The sequence below is a fragment of the Acomys russatus genome, chromosome 1, assembly GCF_903995435.1.
Source record: "Acomys russatus chromosome 1, mAcoRus1.1, whole genome shotgun sequence".
NCBI lineage: Eukaryota > Metazoa > Chordata > Mammalia > Rodentia > Muridae > Acomys > Acomys russatus.
In genome coordinates, this window is record NC_067137.1 from 119557449 (window position 1) to 119584374 (window position 26926).

General features: G+C 52.7%; 1 protein-coding gene across 1 annotated transcript; it reads right to left on the reverse strand.

Annotated features, from left to right (window-relative positions):
• Nucleotides 1–23231: 23231 nt before the first annotated feature.
• Bag5 (BAG cochaperone 5) lies at nt 23232–26890 on the reverse strand. Its single transcript, XM_051151907.1, has 2 exons — nt 26770–26890; nt 23232–24971 (listed from the first exon to the last, which is right to left on the reverse strand). Exon 2 carries the CDS (start codon nt 24944–24946, stop codon nt 23603–23605), a length of 1344 nt encoding a protein of 447 aa, XP_051007864.1. The 5' UTR covers nt 24947–24971; nt 26770–26890; the 3' UTR covers nt 23232–23602.
• Between the last annotated feature and the right edge of the window lie 36 nt (nt 26891–26926).

Consider the following 26926-nt stretch of genomic DNA (forward strand, 5'->3'; position numbering starts at 1 on the left):
GCTGAGAGTGTGTCATGGCACTGTGATTACTGCTCCCTGCTTCCAGAAGCCCTCCTTTTAGGGGAGTGTATCTGGCAAGATGGCTGAGCAAGTGAAGGCCGGCTCTTGCCACCAAACTGATGACCCAACTTCAGTCTCTACCCACATGGTGGACGGAGAAAACCAACTCCCTCTGACTTCCACATGTGCACCATAGAACATGCAAGCAAGCAGTAGAAATGTGTATGTGCTTGTAAGAATGTGTACATGTGTGCGTGAGCATGTGAAAGCCAGAGAGCAGCCACAGGTGTCATCCTTAGGAGTGTCACCCACCTCCTTCAAGACAGGGTCTCCTTCAACAGAGCCTTCGTGCTTAGAAGACAAGATTTTTGGCAACTGGCTGTCACTCCCTCCTGTTTTAGAATCCAAGGCCAGAATTTGGATTCCATCTCTGGTCCATCTGAGAAGCACCCTTTGTGCTCTAGGCAGCAGAGTGGCCTTGGCAGGCACTCCAAATGGCCTTTGCACTCCTGGTACTAAGAACTTGAGCACATTGGGGCACTTGAGTGATCAGAACTACAGAAGAGACTTGCAATCAGCTTTCTAGAAAGTCAGGCCGTCGGCCATGATTCTTGTGGATTGGACCTGACTAGAAGCCCTGCCTGGGCCAGGTATGAGCAGACAGCTTCTCTTCTGACCTGTACGATTTTCTAGGTGGGTGTACTCATTAGCTGCTGCTGCAGGCATGCTGGGTAAGAAGTAACCCCCCCACCCCCCAGAAAGGCTGAGAACAGCAGTCAGACCTGCTCTTGCAAGGCTCAGGGTAAGGCTGAGCTGATGTCAGCCTGCTGCTGCTGGCTGCTGCTCTTGCTCCTGGGCCGTGTGCCAGCATCACGAGCTTAGGTACAGTAGGTCCCAGCCCGGCTGCGCTGCTGCTGGCCAAGCCTTTGGTCTCATTGTGCCCACAGATACCCGCCTAGTCAGTGGTTCAGGCATATCCCATGCCTGGCCTGGAGTAGAGAGAGCAAGCCTGAGGAATGGGGAAGGAACAGCAGGTCACTGGTTTGGGAAGACAGAGGAGCAAGCCCTTGCTGCCCTTTCCTCACCCTGGTGTGTAGCTGAGTAGGCTGTGGGCAGAGCTGGCAGAGCCTGGCTAGCCTGTGGGCTCTGCACAGGGGTCATTGGCAAGTAGGACCCTGTCCATGCAGAGCAGCCTGGCCAGCCTGCTTCGAGTCTGTTGCCAGGACGAGGGCGTTTCAAAGTCAGGCTGCCTCCAAGGCGGGATCTTCTGCGGGAGGGAATAGCTTGGCTCCCACCAGGCTGAGAATAGCTCAGAATTGGGTCACGCTCACCCAGCACTCCGGTCACAGCCTCCAGCCTTTAACAATAATCAGCTTTTTCCCCGACATCTGTCCCTTCAAAGATGGGGGAGGCAGCCAGGGCCACATTTTTAGAAGAATGTGAGGGGATAGGAGAGGAAGTTGTTTGTGATGGACAGCCTCTCTTGTATACAACCCCTCCCCAGGCACCCCCCCCCCAAACATACACACCCACTGGCCACTTTAACCCCTCCCACCCCCCACCCATCCTGTTCCACCATTCCCAGGACTGCTTAGGCTCCTGTTCAAACCAAAGCAACCTTGGTGCCCCTCACAGGTGGAGCTAGGGGTTGTCTGGGAGGCTTGAGCCTGGACTTGCCTACACCCTGCAGCCTGGGCAGCCTAGCTTTTTGTGTCCTGGGGGTCGGGTGGCTGTTTTTCTCTTCTGTGGATGAAGTAATAATAGCAGTGGGCTACTGTTCCTTACGGACTTCCTCAGATCCCAGTGACCTTCACTGAGGCAGCCCAACATGAGATTTGCAAATTGTTTATCCAGATTTACCCAACCACATTTCCATAAAACTCCAGTAGAATTGCCTTGGCTGCTGTGGCCTGGCCCTCCACAGCCTCACTTACCTTGCCTACACATCTCAGCCTCCGTGCCTCTCCTGATGTGCTCTGTCCCAGCAAATGGCAGGTACTAGGCTGGGTGGGGGTTTCAGGACCTTCCCCTTACAGGAGTCCTGAGCAGCTGCAGCCTTGTATTCTGAGTCTCCTTGACCTGGACTCCCGGGGACAAAGGCCTTTCCACCAACTCCTCCCAGGCCTGGGCATCCACCTGCTCAGCTGATGCAGTCTGTGCTTGCAGGAAGGTCAGCGTCAGGCTTGCTCTGCAGGTACGGGCAGATGGCCATGTGCTGCAGCAGGGTCCACACCTAGAAGCTAGCCAGTTGGGTTGGTTGGTTTGTTTCATGCATTTGTGTGCGGTGAAAAGATGATTTGTTTGCTGGGCGTGGTGGCACACGCCTTTAGTCCCAGACTCGAGAGGCAGAGGCAGGCGGATCACTGAGTTCGAGGCCAGCCTGGTCTACAGAGCAAGTCCAGGACAGCTAAGGCTACACGGAGAAACCCTGACTCAAAAAACCAAAAAAAGGGGCTGGAGAGATGGCTCAGAGCTTAAGAGCACTGGCTGCTCTTCCAAAGGTCCTGAGTTCAATTCCAAGCAACCACATGGTGGCTCACAACCATCTACAATGAGACCCGGTGTTCTCTTCTGGTGTGCAGGTGTACATGGAGGCAAAAACACTGTATATATAATCAACAAATAAAACTTAAAAAAAAAGATTTGTTTTTGTTTTGTTTTTGAGACAGGGTTTCTCTGTGTAGCCTTGGCTATCCTGGACTTGCTCTGTAGACCATGCTGGCCTTGAACTCATAGTGATCCGCCTGCCTGCCCAGCCCTCCCGTCTGTCAAGATGATTTGTAGGGATTGGTTCTCTCCTTCCATTGCGTGGTTCTTAGGGACTGAACTCAGGCTGTCAGGCTTGGTTGCAAGTGTCTTTACCTGCTGAGCCATCTCACCGGCCCAAAACACACTAGTTTGAGAACTCTTGGTTTAGCTACAAGGAAACTCATATCCCATTGCTGTCCCTCTAGTGGAAGTGTATAGAATGTTACTCCACTTGCTACTTTCTATCTGTTTTTCCCTGCATCTCGCCTTCCCAGAGTAGCCTTGAGAGTGGGTAAGGTCACAGGACTTTGGAAGCCATGTCCATACTTCCACTCAGGCGTGTTGCCAACAGCTAGTATGGTCAGGCCCATCCTTGTGAGAATGCTGCCTGACAGAGGCGTCCCTTCTGCACAAGTCTTTGCTTCTGTGGTCTTCACAGGCCACTGGGTGGATCTCCTCACGCCAGGCAACAGGATGAGGCATAGCCTCACAATGCTTGCATGAAGCATCCACTGAGGTGCTCATGTGCCCCACCCTGGAAACCCTTTGACAGGCCCAGAAACCCCTACACCCCTACAGGCCATCGGAAGGCTCAAGTCCAACAGCTTCCGCTGGAAGGGCCTGGAATCCCTCAAAGTCACTTTCTTAGTTTGTATTTCTGCAGACACTTCACCTTCTGGTCATGTCCTACGTGAGAGACCCATTGCTCTCAGACCTCCTTGGTTGTTCAGTCCGGGGAAGTGTGCCTTGGTGTTCCCCAAACACTTCAGAATTGTTATCCGCTGGTGGCTGCATCTTGCAAAGACACTGGGGCCTATGGAGAGCCTGCCTGCCCTACTATGCAACGACCTCATGGATCCAAGGTGAGCAAACCAGTCTTTTGCTTGTGTTTTGAGACATGGTCTTAGCCCGCGGTAGTGGTGCTGGTGGTGCTGCTGCCTCACACCTTTAATGCCAACCCTGAGAGGCAGAGGCAGGTGGATCTCTGAGTTCGAGGCCAGATTGAGTTCCAAGACAGCCAGGGCTACACGGAAACCTTGCCCCCCAAAATCAAAGAGATGGGGTCTGATGTACCCAAGATTTCAGGGCTCTTCCGCCTCCCTCATAGTGCTCCGGCACACCCAGTTTCTAAGTGCTTTCTTTCATAAGGCAACTGCCAGGAAACTTGAAATAGATTGATTTGTGTTTTTTCAGGCTGGCCTAAAACTCAGAGATCCACCTGCCTCTGCCTCCCAAGTGCTGGGATTAGAGAGACATGTGCCGCTGGATCGATTCTTGAGTGTTTAAGGCATGACAACGTTTTCAGGGTGCTTAAGGCATTCGTGGGAGGATACAGTGGCGGAGAGTTGCCTGAAAATCACCTCAGTGCAGGGTGAGCAGGGAGTGCGTAGAGACCCAGCAAGCCAGGCTTCGATGGCGCTGGGTGGGCCTGGGAGGCAGGAGCGGCCTCCTCCTGCTCTTCTCTAAGCTGCGGTGCTTCTGTGGTGCTGTGATGGCAGCGATCCCGCTCCAAGCCTCCGTCTCACCAGGAATCCCTCAAGTTGGTGAACTCTGGTGTCTTGAGTCTTCCATCCCTGGGACCAGAGCAAGGCCTGGGATGGCCAGTGGGGTCACATGCTGTGGGGCAGATGTAAGGGGTGTTCCTGGCTCTCGCACAGGTCACTGTGTGCATTCATCCTCTATCCCTCCAAGAGTGGCTGTGAGTCAGGATAGTCCCCATCACATTGGAGCCTCTTAGGCCTGCCTAAGGCAGGGGGAGAGAGCCTAGAGGCACCCCTCCCCCACACTGGCCTCTTTAGGTAGTGCTGGCAGCCTCCTGTCCCTTCTAGAACCTCTGTAGGTCAGCTGCCAACAACAGGTCTGGTCTTAACATTCTGAAAAAAAATAATTGTGTGTGTGTAGGGGTTTCTCTGTGTAGACTAGACTGACCAATAACCCACTGTCCCCCTCTCTGCCTCTGAGTGCTGGGATTTCACTCTGGCTGTAATTACATGAAATCCCTGCCAGAAACCCACTTTCCTGCAGTCTAATTGTGGACTGTACAGCTTGCCCATCCTGTCCTTCTCCAAGCACCCTGCCCAGCCTGTGTACCTGTGAGACTAATGTGGCACCTGGAGGTCTCTCTCAACCCCGCTTTAAGGCATCCACGCAGCTCCTTACTGTTAAATGTGTTGTGTTTGCCTAGAGTTGAGGGTGTCAACGGGGTCACGGGGGAAGCAGGAATGGGATGAGATTTCTGAAGGTTGTGTGTGGCTGCCACAGGAAGGAGCTTTGCCACAGTGCCAGGAGTCAACCCCTGGTGGTCAGCACTGGCGCCTCTGTCACACAGATCGCTGGCCACTCTGAGCTACTGGACACCCTGCGGTAAATGAGCACCCTCCCCCAATCTTGCTTCTTCAGGAAGCTTGGGCCTGCTGAGGTCCTGACCTTGCTGAGAAATGCAGGCACCCGTTGTGGGTGGTAGGGCCAGCTGTGTGGTGGAGATAGTGGGGGTGGCAGAAGCTCGTTGCTAAGTTACAAGAACAGTGGACATTCAGGGCACCAGGCAACAAGGAAGGGGACATTTGGAGAGGGAATGGAGTACCAGTGTCCCCTCGTTCCCGCCTCCCTGGCTCTGCTGTGGATTGTTCCCCACAGGAGATGCAAGCAGCTGGCTGTGGGCACTTCAATGCTATGTGGCTCTTGCAGCTGGTCTGAGGCTGGCTGGCCCGCCCTACCTGATCCTCCTGCCTTTGTCCCTAGCCTCTCTGGTCTTGAGTGTGCATGCCTGGCATCTGCTCCCACAGAGCCAGCCATGAAGGATTCAGGGAGTCCAGGATTTGAGTTGTGGGTGGGCCATGCCTCCACTCAGGCCTTCCACGGGGTTCTTTGTTGTGCACGGCTCTCCTAAGAACCAGGCACCTGCCACACCCTGCACCCTACAAAATGGCTATCCCAGCTGGAAATGTTGGTTGTGCACTCATGGGAGAGTCGTGAGACCCGTATCTGAGTAGCTGTCTGCCTTAATTGGCCTCAGAAGTGGCTGCAGTATATAGGCCAGGGAAGACCAGGAGGGCTGGCTCGCCCCTGCTGGAGAAAGGCTTTCCGGGTGCAGCCTGTGGGAGAGGAGCACCCGCACCCCGGCAAGTGTGTGTTCCGTAAGGAGTCCCTAGACTGAACTGTGGCAGAATCGTGCCTTGATTTGTCGTTAGGACCAAAACAGAAGGCATGGGTGTTGTGTAGTCGCCTGGAGAAGGGATTTCAGCAGCAGCCCCCACCTGAGCCCAGTAGACCAGACCATGCAGACCTGAGGTTCCTGGCTCCTGCCTGAGGCTGGGTGGAGGTTGTTTATCTTACTCCCTTCAGGCTTCACCCCCTCCTTCCATGGAGAGATGGAGAGACTGCTGAAGAGTTCTGGAGTTTGAGAGCTGCCAACTATTTGTGTGTGTGTGTGCGTGTGCGTGTGTGTAGGGGGGATGTTACGTGCTGTGCGTCACCCCATCCTGCCCCCATCTGGCTGTGTTTTCCTGCCTATGTCAGTTTCTAGTCTGGTCACCAGGCCTTCACCCTGGAAGTTCACCAACACACACACACACACAGACATGCCCTCATCTAACAGGCTCTCCCCTGGGGTGTCAGTTCTCAAAAGTCCTCCCCTACACTTCTGTCTCTTATGGAGGGGCCTGAATCTCAGCTGACCCGCGTGCTCCATCTGGGGCTGGGCCTGTAGCTAGCACCCAGTGGGCGTGTGGTAGCACCTGGCTGGCACTATCCATCGAAAATGTTCTGGGGACACACCCTCCCTGCTGTATTTGAACAGCTCTAGTCGCCTGCTCTGCCCCATTGCTGTTGGCCTCCCTGAGCTGGCCCCTAACCCCAGAGTCCTCTGTGCAGCCTCAGAAAGGGTTCTGCCTGCGAACAGTATAGGGGAAGCAATGCTGCTGAAAAGCGCAGTTCCTGGGGTCCTGACTCTGCACTGGGGCTTTGGGCAAAGAGCGTTCTCTCAGCCCATGCTGGGCCCATGTGGGTCTGCTGGGGTGTGCTCAGGAGCTCCACAGGAGAGCTGCACAGGGAAAAACCACAGGCCTGTCCGCTCCCACCACTCAGACATGCACACACTGCACATACACACCAATGCCAGAGGCGAGGAGCTCTGGTTTGTGCATTTTCTGGGTCATTGCCCAAGACCCCATCTCTGGCCAGAAGACAAGCTGCCCACAAATGGCTCATCTTCTGACCTCTGGCTATCCCCCTTAACCACCGCTGAGGTTTGCCTGCTTGGTGACCTGGACAGATAGCTGCACAAGTCCCTTGACCAGGCCTCTGGGCGGAGCCTACACCAACAGGTGCCGTTACTTGATCAGGAGCAGCCTAGGGGTTGGGGTTGTAAGCCCCCTCCCCCACCTGGTGGACTTTACAGAGAGGAAGCCTGGGCCCCTAATGCTGAGCTGGGGCCTTGCAGGGTCTCTCCTAGACCAGGACAGGAGGACAAAGCGGCAGCTGCCAGCGGGGTAGGGTGGGGGCCTGCAGCCTTTGTGCTTGTGGGGCCCCTCCTGGTGACCTCACCATCCACCAGAGAAGGGCCCTTTCTTCCCAAAGGCAGCCCTTGGGAATCCGCCTGGGGACAAAGCCGCTGCCAAGTGGGGGACCAGCGAGTGGCTGGCCCTCCTCATGGCATAAATTAGGGGCGGGCAGAGGAGGGCAGTTGCAGCTGGTGCCTGAGAAGGGGCACACATCCCCCAACTCACACACTGCCCACTCAGCCTCATTCATCTAGTCACCCAGTTCATAGATGGCTCTTGGACACTGGCCCAGGCAGAAGGTGGGTACAGTGATGATGGGGGAGGGCTCCCAAATTTGGGGACAACTGGGACTTGTGGGTCACAGCTGCCTTCCATAATTGTGCACATTGGGGAGATCTGCCACAGGATCACGAGGAGCCAAAGCAACTTGGGGCCACACAGGCTCTGGAGGTCTCAGGAAGTCAGAAAAATATTTGCTTTTCTGTGCATAGTGTCCAGTGACACCCCGTCCTTGACATGAGGCCAAAGGTTTCCTGTCTCCAGGGTGCTCTACAAAGCTTCCTCACAGCTTGCTGGCTTTCAGCCCTGCCCCACTCTGCTGGAGACCCCACTGGGTGGACAGCACAGAGGACTTGCCAGGCCCCAGAAATTGTCCTACTACCCCGAGCTGAGCCAGGTCTGCGGTCTGACCACACTGAGTTGGGGATGGAGTGGGTGATCAGGGTGTGAAGGGCCCTGTCCAGCGAGAGTGAGCAGGATGCCCACAGCCTGACAACACCCTGGCTAGGCAGGGAGCAGACACCCAGAGGCAGGAGCACTTCCAGAGTGCTGGGCCTCCCACATGCTCACTCTTCATTCCCATTTATGGACAAAGAAAGTGAGTCAGTCTCACAGGCCTCGCTAGGCCAAGAGGAGGCCAAGGGTTCCGGGGCACTGGGCTCCTAAAGGTCAGGGGCACGTGTGTCCCCAGGGGCCCTATACCCCCCCCCCCAAGCAGATCAAGGAGTGGGGGTGGGGTGTAAGTAGGCCAGCACTTTGTTCTGCGTTGCTATGGTGCCATCGCCTGCCTGTGCAAGCTTCCTTCTGGGCCTGTTCCCAGGACACCTCGAGCCAGTCCCAGCCTCAGCCCTCCCCATCCCATCCTCAGTAAAGACTGCTCTCAGGCTCCGAGCCCCTCACTATCACGTCTTCCTCATCTCTGCATACATCTTGATACATACAACTGCCAGTACACGTATGTGTGTGTGCTTATGCCTACCTACATTACGTGTACCCACATGTGTAAGTGCACACAAGCACACCCACAATGCATTCTATTAGCATTTGCACACTGGCATGAGCCCATACATGTTCACACATGCATATGTGCACATTACACACAGCCACACACGGGTTGCTCAGTGAAGCTGGCGGAGTACCAGGGCCTTAGGCTCCTTAGGAAGGAGGGCCTGTGAATGGAGCTCTGGCCTCCACAGGACCAGGCACTATGGGGCTGCTCAGACCACAGCAGGGGCTCAGGGGCCTTGGCCAGGTCTCCATCTTAACCATACCATCCTCTCGCTGAGGGTCAGAGGCTATGGCTTAGCTGGGGAGGGAGGGAGGAGGGAAGCAGCCAGGAGCCAAGGGACAAGAGGCCTAAATGGGGCAAGAAATTGGGGCTTGGAGTCGAACCCCTGGGGAAACTGAGGTGTGGGGCCAACTCCCCCTCTTCTGTACCCTAGCATGCTCCAGGGTCACTCCTTACCACAGCCCCTGCCCTCCAGCTCCTTTCCTCCCCCAAGCTTCGCCGTCCCCAATCCTTGACCCTCAACATGGACCGGAACCCTGGGGGTGGGGCAGGTCCTGGGCCCCAGGAACTGCCTTGCTTCTGTGGAGTCTGTCAAAGTGCGCAGCCCCAGGGACCAGCACTAGGGGCTGCTGTTTGGGGAGGAATGTTCTGAAGGCTCGTGGCAGGGAGTGGCATTTCTTTTGGGTTATAAACATGACTATAAACTACACGGGAGTGGTGTGTGTGTGTGTGTGTGTGTGTGTGTGTGTGTGTGTGTGTTGGGGGAAGCACACATCTACCTTTTCAGTCCCACCACCCTGACGACATTGGGACCATGTGGGGACTGTTGGAGAGTGGACCAGGCAGGGCCAGAGCTGGAGACTGCCCCCTGCAGTCAAGTGAAGAGTCTTAGAGTAAGTTAAAAGCTGCCAGATTTGCAGAGCTCCACGCCAACTGCTATTGTTCGTGGTGGGCAGCCATCAGAAGGCTGACTGGAGGACCATCTACCACTGGGTACCAGGCAGCTGCCCAGGTGGTGTCATAGCCACCTGTCCACCATCAGCTGGGACAGGTGCATGCACTGGGGGGAGGCCCAGGCCTGACAGCTGCATGGGCAGCCTGGGCCCTGACCATTTTTGGTGACTTGTGCTCAGGAAAAAAAAAAAAGGCATTGAGTGCCTCCTGGTGGTCACATAGGAAAGAACAAAGCGAGGCTGAGGAACTCTGAAGAAGCAAGTGTGTGTTTAGGGGGTGCTTCAAGGTCATGGCTTCTAAGCTCTATGCAGGTGAACTGGGTGTGGAGGACAGGGGCTGAGGTCCCCTCTGCAAAGCCTGGCAAGGCAAGGCTAGCTCTGTGAGCACCTAGCAATGGGAGCTTTAAGGACAAAGCTGGAACCAGGGAGGATCCCTGGCCGCAGTCCCATCCTGGCACAATGGCCTCTACCACTGTCACCTAGAAGCACCGCTCAGGGCACCCTCTCAGTGACTGGGTGAATGCCCACAACAAAAGTCACCTGACCAGCTGGGCCTGGGGACAGAATCCTGTAATCTCACCCTGTTCAGGAAGCTGGTGCAAGAGGACCATAAACGCCTGCCAGAGCAACAGAGTATGGGCTCAAGGCCAGGCCAGGCATCTTAGCAAGACTCCAGAGTGCCGGCCTAGCAAAGGCAAAAAGCCATGGTTTCATGGTTTTGTTTTGGGTTCCATCTTAAGGAAAGAACGTGAGATTGAACCAGGTGGTGGCGTTCGCGCACACCTTTAATCTCAGCATTTAGGAGGCAGAGGCAGGAGGATTGCTTGAGTTTGAGGCCAGCCTGGTCTATAGAGAGAGCTCCAGGACAGCCAGGGCTACACAGGGAAACCCTGTCTTGAAAACCAAACAAGCCGGGCGTGGTGGCGCACGCCTTTAATCCCAGCACTCGGGAGGCAGAGGCAGGCGGATCTCTGTGAGTTCGAGGCCAGCCTGGTCTACAAAGTGAGTCCAGGATGGCCAAGGCTACACAGAGAGACCCTGTCTCGAAAAAAAAAATCCAAAGTGATGGGAATGAAGAGGCTGCATGGGCTGGATCCAGAGTGCGTCCCCCGTAACCCTGGATGGAGGTGGGGGGCCTATGCCTACGGCCTGTTACTTTCCAAAGATTTATTGCTGGCCAGTGGTGGCACACGCATTTAATCCCAGCACTCAAGAGTCAGCGGCAGGCAGATCTCTGGTTTGAGGCCAGCCTGGTCTACAAAGCGAGTTTATTTTTATTTTAAATGTATGGGCGGTTTGCCCATTTATGTCTCTGTGCATTACACGTGTGCCTGGTGCCTTTCGGGGGGTAGAAGAGGATGATGGATTCCTTAGGACTAGAGTTATAGATGGCTGTCGTGTGACTGCTGGGAATCAAATCTGGGTTCTCTGGGAAAGTAGCCAGTGCTTTTAGTTTTCTAACCACTGAGCCACTGCTCCAGCCCCCTCCCTCCACCTCGTGGCTCTTTCTTGGGAGACCCCTGGTCAAGACAGAGACCTACCCCTTGGTGTGTCCAGTCTGAAGACCCAGGGACCCAGCTCTGCAGACTCTTACCCCATCATGTGGCTAGCTCCAGCGTGAAGACCTCTGCACTGGCTGGTCCCACTTCCCGCATGCTCTTTCCTAGGCCCTCACACAGTCCTGGCCGAGAGGTCACCTCCAATAGCCACGTTGCTTCTGGGATGACTGCTTTCCCTTTGGGTGCCTTGGTTAGAAGTGAGAGGCAGAAGATAAGTCTGCATGAGAAGATGGGAGTTGCCATAGCAGACGAAAGAGGAACATACACTCAGATCACGGGGTCACTGGCTCCTGCTGCAGCCAGTGCCAGGACTGGACTTGAGGCTGCAGAGCGAGGCGGACAGCCTTGCTGTCCAGGCTCAGGCTCCATGAGGACCCTTGCACCTTGAATACCCAGCTCACCTGGCTGTTCAACTAAGCCCAGATTATGTAACCTTTTCACATAACTAACTTCTGCTGTCAGGCAGGCCAAACCCTGAGACTGCACCTCCATCCCTAGTGCCACCCTCGCTGTCTGTCTTCTCACGCCTCCCTGCCTCTTCTCTTGGTCCTGTCCCCCTGGCCCTACAGGTGGGGACAGTTAATACAGACTCCTGACCTAAAATGTCCAAATCATACAGTGTTCAGTCAGAGTCCAACTCTGAACCAGGCCCTCCTAGTTCCCAGCCTTGTCCCACCCTGAGATCTCCCAGGCTCTGAGCCTCCTGTGGCTGTTCCCCTGGGATGCCTCCCTCTCTGGGGGGTTCCTGTAGAGGAGGTGCCCCTAAGGTGGCCTGCACTGCCTTCCTTGTAAAAGTAGCTCCTTCCCTTTCTCCTGGTGCATCTGTGGCATCAAGGCTGGGAGGTCAGGACTCATGTCTGCCTTCTCGGAGTACCTACCTCACTGCTGCCTCCACTCAGCACTTCCTGTCTGCAAACATCACAGGTTTTTAATGACCTGGGTCCTAGGGATGAAGGCGAAGAACAAACCATCTTATGTCCTCAGGGTCTAAGGACGCTGCAACTGGGCTGCCTGCAGGCACTTGATGGGCTCTTGCACTTCCCCTCAAGTTGGGAGCCATGCCCTCCACGGCTCTCTGCGACCAGATGCATTCTCCATCCTGCCTCAGTGGCCAGAGCCAGTGAGCAAGGGCATCACAGCTGCTCTGGGTCAGGCCTGAGCTGGGAACAGGATGCATGGAGTCCATTGGGGGCAGATGGCTCTCTGTCACGCTTTCAGTCTGCCATCTGGATCTTGGACACCTTGCTGTAGGGATGGTTGCTGGACATCTTCCCTACGCCAGGCCTGGCCCTGGGAAGTTGAAGAGACACAAAAAGCCAGTGTCTCTTCCTGCTTTCTGCTTCTCACTTGCCATAATTGCCAAGTACTCCCTGAAGCAGGATGAAAAATGAGGGAAATTAGGAGCAGAGGAAAGGAAAGGAGTCCCCACTACAGCCTCTGATTGAAGCCTCTTGCTAGCTGGAATCAAGAAGTCTTAGCTAGAGCTGGGTGCCGTGGCTCACAACTTTAATCCCAGCAGAGGCAGTACAGGTCTCCAAGTTTCAGACCAGCCTGGTCCACAGATCAATTTCCAGGACAGCCAGGGCTATACACAGAATGTCTCAAAAAACTAAAAAGAAAGAAAAAAAATCATTCTGGCAAACGTAACAAAACTTTCTATGAAAACAACATTCTTATATCAGGCGATTTCAGATCATATCAACAGGGGCTCAGGCACACGCAGCTTGGTTGGTGTTCAGCTAGCACGAATGAAGTCCTGAGCCCAGTCCTCAGCACCATATAAGCCGGGTGTGGTGCCACAGGCTTGTAACCCCAGCACTGGGGAGGTGGAGGCAGAAAAAACCCACACATTTTGGGGGCCCCTAGCAGTGGTGAGCAGGGGACTGTCTCAGTGAGGTGGAAGGTGAGAGGGCGGATGCTTGGAGGCTGTGTTCTGAATTCCAATGGACCTTGACAAGTGCACATCTGCACTCACAAGAGTTTATGTGTGCACATACATGATTAAAAAAGTTAAAATGGCCGGGCGTGGTGGCGCACACCTTTAATCCCAGCACTCGGGAGGCAGAGGCAGGCGGATCGCTGTGAGTTCGAGGCCAGCCTGGTCTACAAAGTGAGTCCAGGATGGCCAAGGCTACACAGAGAAACCCTGTCTCGAAAAACCAAAAAAAAAAAAAAAAAAAAAGTTAAAATGACGATGAGCCATGCTTAAGGCCAGGCCTGAGGGCACTAGGCCCTCTGAGTACATAGTCTTAATTCCTTCCCTGATATATTCTAGGACTCTCAGAAACAAGACCACAAACCTTGGTCTACAGTAAAAACATCAACTTCTCCCCCAAGCCTGCAGCCTAGGCTTCTACCCTAATTGCTCTCTGTACATCAGGGACCACTCTGATCACACTTACTGAGAAAAGTGGTCTCTTAGCAACCTCTTGAGATATAGCTAAAGAAGCCACTAAAATTGTATCTTTTTTGTTTTGTTTTTGTTTTTGTTTTTGTTTTTCGAGACAGGGTTTCTCTGTGTAGCCTTGGCCATCCTGGACTCACTTTGTAGAACAGGCTGTCCTCGAACTCACAGCAATCTGCCTGTGCCTCCCGAGTGCTGGGATTAAAGGCATGCGCCACCATGCCCGGCTCTAAAATTGTATCTTAAGTGAAACTGTTGAGAGGCCCACGCTACACTTTGAGTGCGGCTTCTCTGTCCCCTGGGGCCTCTCTGTGAAACTGCAATTTTGTTTCATTCTCTTCTGAAATTCTTTTTTGTTAAGGATTCCCGCTTCGGCTGGGTGTGAGTTCAAGGCCAGCCTGGTCTACAAATCAAGTCCAGGACAAAACAAAACAAAACTCCACTTCATGCTGGGCTTGGTGGCGTACACCTTTAATCCCAGCACTAGGGAGGCAGAGGCAAGTGGGCCTCTGAGTTCAAGGCCAGCCTAGTACAGAGAGAGTTCCAGGACAGCCACAGAGAAACCATCTCAAAAAAACAAAAACAAGCCAGGCGCACACCTTTAATCCCAGCACTTGGGAGGCAGAGGCAGGTGGATCATTGTGAGTTCGAGGCCAGCCTGGTCTACAAAAGTGAGTCTAGGACAGCCAAGGCTACACAGAGAAACCCTGTCTCCAAAAACCCGAAACAAACAAACAAACAAAAACAAAAAAACCCACCCACTTTAGCTGAGTGACCTGCTGCAGGCAGCAGTGGGTCCTCAGCTGCAGCACTGCCCTGACCCGCCATAACTGGCTTCCTCGGTCTCTGCTATCTCCTGGCCAAATGTGGTTGTTCTGAAGCCAGGCCAGGGCCTCTGTGCCTGCACTGCTCTCTCCCAACCTAGTACAGCTGTCTTTTAGACCTCCACTATCTCTCCCCTGAGCTCCAACTGAGCGGATGGAGGTGCTGGCAACCAGAGCCTGGGGACACTCCAGCCACAGACCCTCTGCCCTCACTCATGTCCTTGGGGAAGGGGCTGGGGAAGGAAACATGCTCAGGGAATGGCAGACTTCGACGACCCTGGAGAGGAAGGAAGTGAGCAGGCAGGCGGGAGAACTTCACGGCCACAGGAGAGACTGTGTGGCCATGGTCTCCCAAGATTGACACTGCCTGGCTACCTTACAGATGTAGCCAACAAATCATTAGTGCTGACCCTGCCTCTGGACAGGAAACAGGTGCGTGGGACATTAGGCCCTTTGGGGGTGTCCCACCTAGGTGGTGGCTGAAACCAAAATGTAGTGGGCCACACTGCCCTGAAGCTGTCCTGCCCTTTTATTCAGCCACAGTGGGGCACAAACTTCTGTGGTTGCTGAAGTCCTGGATTTCCCCCCAGGCAGCCCCCCCAAAAGGGCCCCTAACAAGTGCAGCTGTGGGTACATCCCAAGTTTTGGGGACATGCACGGAGCCCTGTTAGTTAGGTGAGGCATGCCCAGATGACCCACCAGGCCTGCAGCCCTAGACACCACAGAGAAAAAACCCACTCCTGAGCACATTAGAAGCACTCCAAGGCAGCTGGGAGTGGGGGTCCACACTTCTAATTCCAGCCCTGGGAGGCAGAGGCAGCTGGATCTCTGTGTTCTAGGCCAGTGTGGTCTACATAGCAAGTTCCAGGACAACCTGAGCTACATAGAGACCCTGTCTTGAAATAACAAAAAAAAAAATAGAACCACTACAAGGAGAAAAAAATAAATGTCTTCTGAGTGATGGGTGCAGAGGGAAAGGGTGAGGCTGAGGCTGGAGTACAGGGCTTTGTTTTGTTTTTTGAGACAGGGTTTCCCTGTGTAGCCTTGGCTGTCCTGGACTCAGTTTGTAGAGCAGGCTGGCCTCAAACTCTCAGTGATCCACCTGCCTTTGCCTCCCAGGTGCTGGGATTGAAGGCGTGCGCCCCCACGCCTACGGTGTGAGTAGTGGGCTTTGGATGGGGAAGCCTCAGGGTAGGCACAGTCCCTAGTTACGGTGCTGGGAGTCTGACAAAGGCTCTCAGCTCATTTGTGTTCTCAGAAGCCAGTTCATACCCCATACTGTCACTTCTCTCCTACCCACCTCCAGGAAGGTTCTGGATTAGGCATCCCTGCCCCCTCCTTCCTAATGGAAACTCCAGGATCTGAGGCGACATCTGCTCACAGCAGCCACATGGGGTTGAGGCTCTCTGCGGCTGAGGGTGGACTCCTGAGGACAAGAGCCTCTCCAGGGCTGGGCTGTCTGCTGCAGGCCTGTGGACCGGTGGGGATGCAAAGTACAGTGCCTCTTGAGCTCAGGGCTCACATGTCACATGACTCAGGCACCCAAGTAGGGCAGGCAAGCACAGGAGACAGTTTAGCCTCGGGGCAGGTGGGTTTCTGTGAATTTGAGGCCAGCCTGATCTGTAAAAGATCTAAGGACAAGGGTGTGTGTGTGTTAGGCAAAGTGAATATGTATGATCTCATCTATCAATTACATTGGAGAACCACCTAAACTACATCCCGCAATAACTGACTGCTCCTTTGTTCAGACCCTATAAACGTCTGGCATGGTGGCACACCCCTTTAATCCCAGCACTTTGGAGGCAGAGGTAGGTGGATCTCTGTGAGTTCAAGGCCAGCCAAGATAACACAGAGAAACCCTGTCTCAAAACAAAACAAACAAAAAAAAAAACAGACCCTATAAAAAGAAGTCCCAAAGAATAGTCAGGACCTACCAGGCAGTGGTGGCGTTCGCCTTTAATCCCAGCACTCGGGAGGCAGAGGCAGGTGGATCACTGTGAGCTTGAGGCTAGCCTGGTCTACAAAGTGAGTCCAGGACAGCCATGACTACACAGAGAAACCCTGTCTCGAAAAACCAAGGTCAAAAACTTGAAAACTCCTGACTCAGGCTCCAGCCACCAGTAACACACAGGTGAGAACAGTGTCCTGTGAGCACCTGTAGGTGGGAAGCATTTGGGTGGGCCCCAGGGTGAGGGAGTGGGGCCCCAGGGTGGAGGGGTGGGCCCCAGGGTGAAGGAGGTGGGGAAGAACCACAGGGTACCTATGCCATGCAGGCTAGAAGGAAGGAGACCAAGAGTGTGCTCAGGTGGAGACAGTCCTCAGAACGCATCACTGGTCACATGGGCTAGTCCACTCCCGTTGCTCTATTGGGGGACTATGGCCATAGCCCCTGCTAATACATGATAGAGCTGGTGCCCCATCCCTGGATATGATGATGTCCTCGTGACTTTCATCTTGAAGCGATGGTGGCTCTGGGCTGTCACAGTCGGACCCAATTGGAAAGCCTTGAGCTTGGCCAAAATGGAGGACTCCCTTTGTTGGCGAGGCTTCCTCTTCTCTGCCTGGGAAGCCTGGATTCCCCACTTCCTCTACCCAAGGAATATCACATGGTACTCAGGGAATTACAGGCCCAACTCCCTTCTCTCCTCCATGTCAGTGAGGCATTTCAGTACTGTAGCCCTCCAGCCAATGGTCTTTACCCACACCGGAAATCCCCCTTCCCCAAAGTTCTCTATAACCCTCGTTCACCATGAATAAGATTGATCTGCCCCCCCAAAGCTGATCCTGGAAGCTCACTGTGGTGTTCTCACAGGCACTGAATCCCTAGTTTGTCGATTCTGCTCCCTTGTCCCCAGGGACTGGTGGCCAACGATCCCCGAGACAAGGGAGAACTACATGTCCTTGTTAGTTAACTGCTGTGCATCTCTTCCAGGAAGACTCCCCAGACTTCTCAGCCACACATGACCACAGGATGCAGGCCCTTGTGTGGGAATTGTCCCAGTCTCTGACATGGAACAAGAAGTACTTGGCTTCGACCCTTCTTGACACCCTAGTTTTCCCAGAGACTTGTTTGTTCTGTGCCCTGTTCTGCACCCTAGCTCAGTAATTCTGCATCCAGGAGCCTTTCCTGTCCTTTAGAATCAGTCTTAGGGCTGGAGAGCTGGCTCAGAAGTTAAGAGCACTGGCTGCTCTTTCAAAGGTCCTGAGTTCAATCCTCAGCACCCACATCTATAATAAGATCTGGTGCCCTCTCCTGGTGGGCAGGCACACATGCAGGCAGGACATAGTAATAGTAGCAGTAGAAGAATAAATAAATAAATAATAATAATATACTAATACTAATAAATAAAATCAGTCTTGAGGACAGATTTGACATAGCCTCTCCCTGGTCACCCTGCCTCCTGCAAACAGCACTTGTCTGAACAGCCCTAAGTTTAGCAGTTACAAGGCATAGACTTGACTTCTTTATGTTAGCCTTGGCTGTCCTGGATTCATTTTGTGGACCAGGCTGGCCTTGAACTCACAGAGATCCACCTGCCTCTGCCTCCTGAGTGCTGGGATTACAGGTGTGTGCCACCACGCCCAGCTTCTTCTAGGTGAATTTTAAGGCCAGAACCAAACACTGCAAGGTGCAGGCAGCAGTGCCAGAGGCAGGGTGGGACTGCCAGCCCTAGGGGCCATCTGTCCCCATATGTGCATATCTGAGGGTCTTATGTACAGAGGGCCCTCTGCATCTCACCAGAGTTCCTGCCAAGGGACACTAGAACCCTAAGGGATGGCAGAGAGGAGGTCATTTGCACCCTGGAAATTCTCTGAAGCAACATGAAGGGTTAATCAAACGTCTTCTCTGCCTAGTTACTCAGCAAGTGTTTTCTGAGTGCCAGCCACGTGCCAAGACGCTATTCTTCAGAACAGCTCATCCCCACAGGCATGCACGTGCCTGCTCCTACCAGGGCCTGGGGCTACACGGTACAGAGGCGGCCTGGCTAGGGACAAGCCAGCCAGCACTAGGTTGGTGAAAGCAGACACCTCCAGACCTGGAGATGAGTGGAGCAAAGCAGCACCAGGCTGGCTGTCCGTGGCTCTCCCCTCTGCTCACTCAGGACCCCCCAGCTCCATGACTCAGGACCTCACAGGACTGCACTGAGACATATGCTTAGTGTGAGATGGGGGACAGCCAGCAGGAAATGGCCTAAGTATTCAAAGGCTTTGGGAACACACTGAAAGGAGCAAAGAGGACACTGAGGGTCAGCCTGAGGCCCTGCCACTCTGCATCCTAAATAGATGTGGACTTCACATTGGCGTAATTCCTGCAGGTGTGATTCCCAGTTGGAGACACTAGGCAGCAGGAGACCCACAGCATTCTTTTCTCTGAAAGGGACTCACGTTGCTGATGTTGACTTGATAGCTTGGAGCAACGTGACACCACAGCCAAGTGTTCCAGGCATGAATCATCTGGCCCCTTATCCATTGGCGTGACACCTACTCAGCCGCCTCCAGAAGCCAGGTTTAAGGGGCTAACCAGTAACTCTGGCTTTGGCTGAGGCAGAACTGTGAACCCTAGTTTACTAGAGGGTTGTTCGTCTAACCCCCAACCACCTTGCCCGTGTACTCAATGGGAGTGTTCCCAGCCCTATGTCCATACTGTGCCCCAAGCTGGTGCAATCACCCTCTCTTGGAGACCACACACCAGCCACTGCTTTCCAGGTACAGACCTGCACTTCACTGTCCTGTTGAGAACTTGGAATGTGAAACACTCATGGGCTTGGCCCATGGGAAGGTAAAGGTAGTTTAACAAGTAAAGGATCTAATTATAGCAGGGAAAGTAGAGGGCTTCAGACACGTCCCAACCAGGAAGGGCGGAACCCAGTCCTGCTGCCAGGGCTGGACCGAGGCCATGCACAAGCTCGCTTGGGTGTTGCCCTGTTCCCTGCTCCCTCCACGCTCAGCTGTCCTGTGGGGTTGCTGGGCGGCTACTTGACCTGCCAGCTCCCAGGATGGCTGATTCTGTACCCTTTGTCTTCTAGGAGGTCAGGTTTAATCTTAGCAAAGCTGAGTCCACTTATTGTATATTAGACTTCTGATAGATGCAGATGCCCCTGCTGTGTGTGGGGTGGGGCACAGACAAGCTTCTCAGTAGCAGTGAAACTGAGCTTTCTCAAAGATGAGCTACCTCAGGAAGATCTTTCTACAACAGATCCTGCATTTCTACAAGATTGCGCCTCATTTCTATAAGGTCAACTCCTATGCAACAAAAGGGAGCAGTGTGCCAAGCCCATCAGAAGCACTTGGGGTCTAGGGACCTAGTGAACGCCATTACTTCAATATGGTGCTACAGTCAGCTCTATACCCACCAAGCATAAAGGGTCCCTCTTAATGTCAGAAAGAACGTGAGGGACAAGGTAGGAAGTAGGCAGAGGTCAGCAGAGAACTCGACACACACTTTGGGCTCATATCCTTTCTCCACACCCACCTAAGAGCTTTGTTTTATTTCAGAAATAATTACGAGGTATGTTAATGTGAATACCGCCTTGTTTTTAGACCAAAATAGTCACATGGTTACTAGTGAGGAGATGGGAACACGCACACCGGAAACACTTCTGGATTACAGGGGCAAACTTTTTTTTTTGGAGACAGGGTTTCTCTGTGTGTAATCCTGGACTCACTCTGTAGGCCAGGCTAGCCTTGCACTCACATCGATCTGCCTGCCTCTCTCTGCCTCCCGAGTGCTAGGATTAAAGGTGTGCATCATTGTGCCCAGCTGTTCCTGCCATTAAGGGAAAATATCCGACAGATTAAAAATGACAAGACCTGACCGGGTGGTGGTTGTGCACGCCTTTAATCCCAGCACTCGTGAGGCAGAGGCAGGTGGACTGCTCTGAGTTGGAGGCCAGCCTGGTCTACAATGCGAGTCCAGGACAGCCAAGGATACACAGAAAAACCCTGTCTTGAAAAACCAAAAATAAGGAAAAAAAAAAAAAAAAAAAAAAGAAAAGACAAATTAAAAAAGACAAAGCCTTCGTGGTCAGCCAGCCCTCATGGCATACATTGGTAATCTTAGTATTCTCAAGGCAGAAGGATCATTACAAGTATAAAGCCAGCCAGGGCTACATACCAGCCTCAAATATTAGCAAAATAAAGCGTTAAACTTAACTGAATGCACATCCCTTCCACTTACTTTAACAGTGGAGTTGTCGCCGAAGGCAAAGTGATCCCAATTTTAGGGAGGACAGCAAAGATTCCCAGCTATTTTCCTTTTTCTGAGAAACAGAAAATGCTGACAAAGCCACGCTCCTCTGAGGAGGTTTTACTTCTAACAGTTTCTTCACGTCATGAAATGACTACAGTGCTGTGCCGGAGTTTAGAAGTCCACTAAGCAGCTCACAGCAACGCACATGGCTCCCCGGGACAAGAAAGCAGTCTGAACCGTGTTAGTGTTCTTTGTGTGAGACAACTGGGTCCAAAGAACTGTAACAGGACACAAAGCCTGTCCCAACAGCCACACGAGGTCATGTGACCACCTCGGGGACCCAGAAGATCCACGTGGAAACCCCACTGGCCTAGAGAGAGCTTATCGTGCTTAGCAAAGGCTCCAAGCCCAGCAGTGTGGGATGCCTTGGAGGTTACAGCAAACCACTTTAAAGAGACTAAAATCTGCTTCAACAGGATGACAAGGAACATTTTGAGAGTAAAGGCCAATATGCAACTCTCAGAAACGAAGCTAAATGATTAACTAACCTAAAGTGACGTTCACATACTGCCTCCCCAGAGTTCAGCTTAAAAGCCTTCGGTCAGACTTGAGGAGCATTCTGAGGCCATGGCGCAGCACAGCAGCTATCAGGGGGGAGGTCGGGGCACAAGCTTAGGGCTATGTACTGACCAGTACATATCGCTAATTCATTCATCTGTCATGCTTTCAGCTGTTTTAAGAGAATTTCCTTTTTAAAAAGTTTCCAGCTGGGCGTGGTGGTGCACCCCTTTAATGCCAGCACTTGGGAGGCAGAGGCAGGTGGATCTCTATGAGTTTGAGGCCAGCCTGGTCTACAAAGCAAGTCCAGGACAACCAAGAAAACATAGAGAAACCCTGTCTTGAAAAACCAAAAGGAGCCAGGCATGGTGGCGCATACCTTTAATCCCAGCACTCGAGAGGCAGAGGCAGGCAGATCGCTGTGAGTTCAAGGCCAGCCTGGTCTACAAAGTGAGTCCAGGATGGCCAAGGCTACACAGAGAAAAACCAAAAGGTTTTCAAAATAATATCGTGTGTGTGTGGGGGGGGACCCAAACCCACAGCTCATCAAAGTTGAAAAGGTCAGGTCTCAGGGCTATAGAGAGATGGTTTAGACAAGTTAAGAGCTGACTGCAGGCTGGAGAGATGGCTTCGAGGTTAAGAGCACTGGCTGCTCTTCCAGAGGTCCTGAGTTCAATTCCCAGCAACCACATGATGACTCACTACCATCTATAATGTGATCTGGTGCTCTTTTCTGGTATAGGCAAAACACTGTATACATAAATCGTTTTAAAAAAAAAAGAAAAAATGCTGACTGCTCTTCCAAAGGACCAGGGTTCAATTCTCAGCACCCACATGGCAGCTCATGACTGTAACTCCAGGATCGGACGCCCTCACACATATATGCAGGCAAAACACCAATGCACATAAATAAAAATAAATTATTATTAAAAAAGAGAAGGTCAGGTCTCACAGGGTCATGCAATGGAATGGAAACAGGGAATAGGGTCCGTCAGCTGCGCTGCTGGGGCCCACTATCAAGGCACTGCAGGATTTTGGGGAATTCCTGTTTGCATCAATAGACAACCATCATGTCGGATACTTAGAAAATATTCACAGAAGCACATAAGCAGCCTTTAACAAAAGGATAAAACAAATAATAAAACCCTCTAGATAGCTGACAGCTTCTAATGCATTTTCAGGCAGAAGTCTGTCTCAGTATGAGCGGCAACATCAGCAGGTGTACTCCACAGCCTCACCCCGGGTAGGTACAGGTGTTACTCAGGGTGCCAGCAGCAAGGACCAGTCCCTCCAGTTTTCCAACGGTCTCTGGGATCATGGTGTAAACAAGCTTGTCTATTTCACAACTTTGACTGATGGAGGGATCCATCTCATTTATGCCACAGGTGTGTGCCCCCATCAGCTCTGGAGTGACCTGACAGCAGGCCCTACAGGTAGGCAGCAATGGCTTTTTCTCTAAAGGTCCACTGGCTTCACTGAAACGTTCCCTCTCTTTAGTAACTAATGAGGAAAAAATTTAAATTTATTTATTTTTTGGTTTTTCAAGACAGGGTTTCTCTGTGTGGCCTTGGCTGTCCTGGACTCGCTTTGTAGACCAGGCTAGCCTCAAACTCACAGCAGTCCACCTGCCTCCGCCTCCCAAGTGCTGGGATTAAAGGTGCGCACCACCAAGCCCAGCTAAATTTATTTTCTTTCAACCTTCATGTGCATTGGTGTTTTGCCTGCAAGTATGTCTGTGTGAGGGTGTCAGATCTTGAAGTTAAGAGACAGTTGTGAGCTGTCCAGTGGATGCTGGGAATTGAACCCAGGTCCTCTGGAAGAGCAGGCAATGCCCTTAACCGGTGAGCATCTCTCCAGCCCCTAATGAGAAGTTTAAGTTGAGATCTCACAAGCAAAAGCAGCTTGAAGGAATCCACTAGCTGAGGTTTTATCCTTGCAGCAGTTTCGGATTTTTGTTGTTAGGCTTCATTAATTCCGTGTGTGTTGTACACAAGAGTACCCCCTCTAAAATGAAAAGCACAGGGGAACAGTTTTTTCCAAGCAAAAATGTTTATGAAAAAACAGACCATCGAAACAAAAACCCCACCCATAAAATCAGGCAGGACCCACAGGCCTTGCAACTTAACAAGGCCCAGCTCTGTCTAGCGTAACGAACCATCTCTGTACTGCTCTTGTGCTCGGACTTTATTCAGCCCCGCAATCTCCTCCTCCTCCTCCTCCTAACTTAGCTACAGTTAGAGAAGTTTGATCTGATTCTAGACTCTGCAATTCTGCACTTAATGCCTGCATAGCCCATCTAACAGTTAGGAATGCTGCCCTTTTCATGTTCCCATTAACAACACATGAAACATGCACAAAGCACACACTGTAAGGATGATGAGCCACATGGGAAAGTTAATGTGCTATAATGACACTCGCTTTGCAACATCAAAAGCAGCAGAAATACTCAATATAATTTGATTAAATCATAAATACTGAGATTGAATATGCACATAGAAATTACATTTAGGCTCCACGAAATGAAAGCTCTCTAAAAGTAGATAAAGTGCGAACCAGCACGGTCGGCTCGTGGCCCATCAGTACTCCCACTCGTCAGACTTGAGGTCCAGGTAGCTGAGGATGTTCTGGGCCAGCTTCACAGCCTGCTTCCTGGCAGCCTTGCACTTTTCTTCTCCCTGGGGGTCCACAGCGTCCAGAGCCAGCAGCTGTTTGGTCAGCAGCTCTTCCAGACGGATGTAGTTCTTATCAGTTCGATTTCCACCAAATGAGAGGACTTCGCCCTGGATCTCTGACAGGTTTCCAAGAACATCCCACACAGCCTTATGTGGGGGGTTTTCCTCACAAGGGAACAGCTTCCTCTTCTCAAGGGCTTCCTTCAGGTCCAGGTATGTGATCAGGGTCTGCACCTCAATCACTGCTCTTCTCCTGGCTTCCCGGATGCAGGGGTTTTTCTCAAGACTCACTTCATCCAGCTGTCCGATCAAGCCCTGCAGTTCTGTCTTGGAGCTCCGGTACAATTCAGGAGGGCTCTGCGCCTGGAGAAGTTCGTTCTTTATTTCTCTCATCCTCTTGAGGACCTTCTCTATTTTTATGATGGAATGGTTCTGCCTCAGGTCAAACGCACGCGTGCTGTCAGCCTCCTCCTCTAAATCTAGGTATTTCAGTAGCTTGTTGATATCTCCCACCACTTCCCTCCGGTAATTCCTGATCTCCGTCCGCCCACACACATCTAGGGCGTCTAGATCAGCAATCAGCCCTGACAGCACGCAGGACAAGTGCCTGCAAGTCTCAGTACTGTCCACGCCCATCAAGAGTGCGATCAGAGTGCCTCTGGCCTTGTTCACCTCACACATCACAGAATTGATCTTGGCGACAGAAGGATGCACATCCTCAGAGAGCGGCAGGGAAGGCTGTTTCTTCATGCAGTCCTCAATAATCTCTTGCACCGCACAGATCTTGGTCAGCGTGTGGTACCTTGCTTTCCGCAAGGAGATCTTCCCTCCAGTCTTCACGTGCGTCAGCCTCAGGATGATGTCCTGGATGCCTTCCTCAAACTCGTCAGTCACAGAGTTGCCCCCACTGTAAAAGGGCACTATCTTTTCTCTCACGAGGGCCTGCGCTTCCTTAAAGATGTTCTGGATTTCAAGGCGGTGTGGGTGGTTTGCATTCTGTTCGAGCTCTTTGAGAAGGCGTTCTGTCTCCTGTGCTGCCCTTTTCCTAGCTTGCTGAATGTCTCCTTTTCCTTCTGTATCTACAGAGTCTATTTCAAAAAGCTGTTTTGTCAGAATCCTCTCCAGTTTCTTGTAATTCTTGTCATCTGACAGGCCACTGAAGCCAACCACTTGTGGCTCTACACTCTTTACCTCCCGCTGGATCTCCTGAAGCCTACTAATAGAAGGGTGTTGGTTTCCCATATCCATGCTTCTGTGGTCAGTTTCACAAGCACTGAAAGACAGCAAGAATGACAACGTATTACAGTCTGCAGGGCAAGTACAGCAGCCCATTCCAAACTCCCTTGTAGAAGGCGTATGTATGTATGTATGTATGTATGTATTTTATTTATGTGTGCTGGTGTCAGATCTTGGAGTTACAGTTATGAGCTGCCATGTGGGTGCTGAGAATTGAACCTGGGTCCTTTGGAAGAGCAGGCGGTGCTCTTAACCACTGAGCCAGCGCTCCAGCCCCAAGGCACACTGTTTTAAAGGGCTGATTGGGGCTGGAAACAGGGCTCAGTGTAAGAGCATTGAATGCTCTCTTGAGGACCTGGGTTCAATTCCCAACACCCACATGGCAGCCCAAGACCACTCCAGTTCCAGGGGAAATGATTGGTTTTCTGGCCTTTATAGGGACCAGGCACATGAGGCACACAAACATACAGAGGCAAAACACCAATACACATTAAATAAAATGTAAAAGCCAGGCAAGATGGTGCTCAGTTATACTACCAGTGCTGGGAAGACAGATGCATCTCTATGGGTCCCTAACCAGCTAGCCTAGCCTAATTGGGGGTGGGGAGGCTCAACTCTGGCATCTGGGCATGCACCAAAACACACAGAAAAAAGGTTTTGTCCGGGGCTCAGGGGTTAAAAACACTGCCTGTTCTTCCAGAGGTCCTGAGTTCAATTCCCAGCAACCGTATGGTGGTTTGCAACCATCTGTAATGAGATCTGGTGTCCTATTCTGGCCTGCACATGCACATGCAGGCACTGTATACTTAATAAATAATTCTTAAAAAAAAAAAGTTTTGTCAAAGATCTAAAAGACATACTTGAGGAAAAGGAAGATATGCTTTGTCAACTGCCTCTCCTGAAAACAGAAAAAAACCAAACCACACCCAGCTGAGCGTGCTGGTGTATGCCGCCAAGCCCAGCACTAGAGAGGCAGAGGGAAGAAAATTAGGAGTTCAAGTTCAGTAGGGGCTACTTAGTGATACAATGGATCAAAAGCAAAACTAAAGCAGAACACGGCAGGGATTGTAAGAACAGATGGCAGTTGCTCAGGGTCCAGACTGGCCAGGATGTCTGGGCCTGTGAATTCTGTCTTCAACCATCAAAGTGAGCTGCCTATAATTTCACACTAAGCCAAACCATCTGGTTAGCAGCATCACACTTGTCCTGAGATTTCATCGTCTTTTAAACTAGTTTTTGGAACTAGCAGGGTACCCCCGTGGAAGTTAACAGCAGCTCTTCCAAACGCACAGGACCACCATTCTGCCGGACTGCTAACTTCCTACTCCTCAGGGAGAGGAACTAAGAGACTCCCAACCCCCTGCCTTCGAATTTCAAATAACCCGCGCAAAACCGTGACGACTGCGATTAACTCGGTCACTCGCCTCCCGGTCTGCGTGCTTAGACCATTTCCCACGCTCTCAGGTTTCTGTGCTCAGTCCCTGGGGAGGGGGTCCAAGCCCGGCCCTCGCAGCGCTTCTCCCCGGGGAGGTCTGGGTGGCGGCGGTCTTGGCTGCCGCGGCGGGCGGCGAGGGGGACAGATCGGCCCGTCACGGGGAGCGGCACCGCAGCGGGGCCCCCAGCGGCATCCCCCTCGCCCTTCCCGGCTAGGTCTGACCCGGGCGGCCGGAGAAGGGGCCGGCGGCGGCTACTGGCCGCGGCGGCCGCTCCCGGGTGGCTCGGCCCGGCCCGACGCGCCCCCGCCTGACCTCACAATGGGTGCGGGGCTGCGCAGCGAGGGCGGCGGGGCGCCGGAGTCGGGGAGAACGAGGCTCGCGCCCCCGCGCCGCGCTCACCTGTGCCGCACGCGCCATCGCGCTCCGCCGCGTCCGCTTCCGCAGCGCCGCCGCCGCCGCCGCCGTCGGGGTCACACAGCTCAGAGCCCGGGGAAAACTTCTCCCCGTCCCGGCCCGTGCGGGCCCGGCCACGCGTCGCGTCTCCGAGGGAATGTTC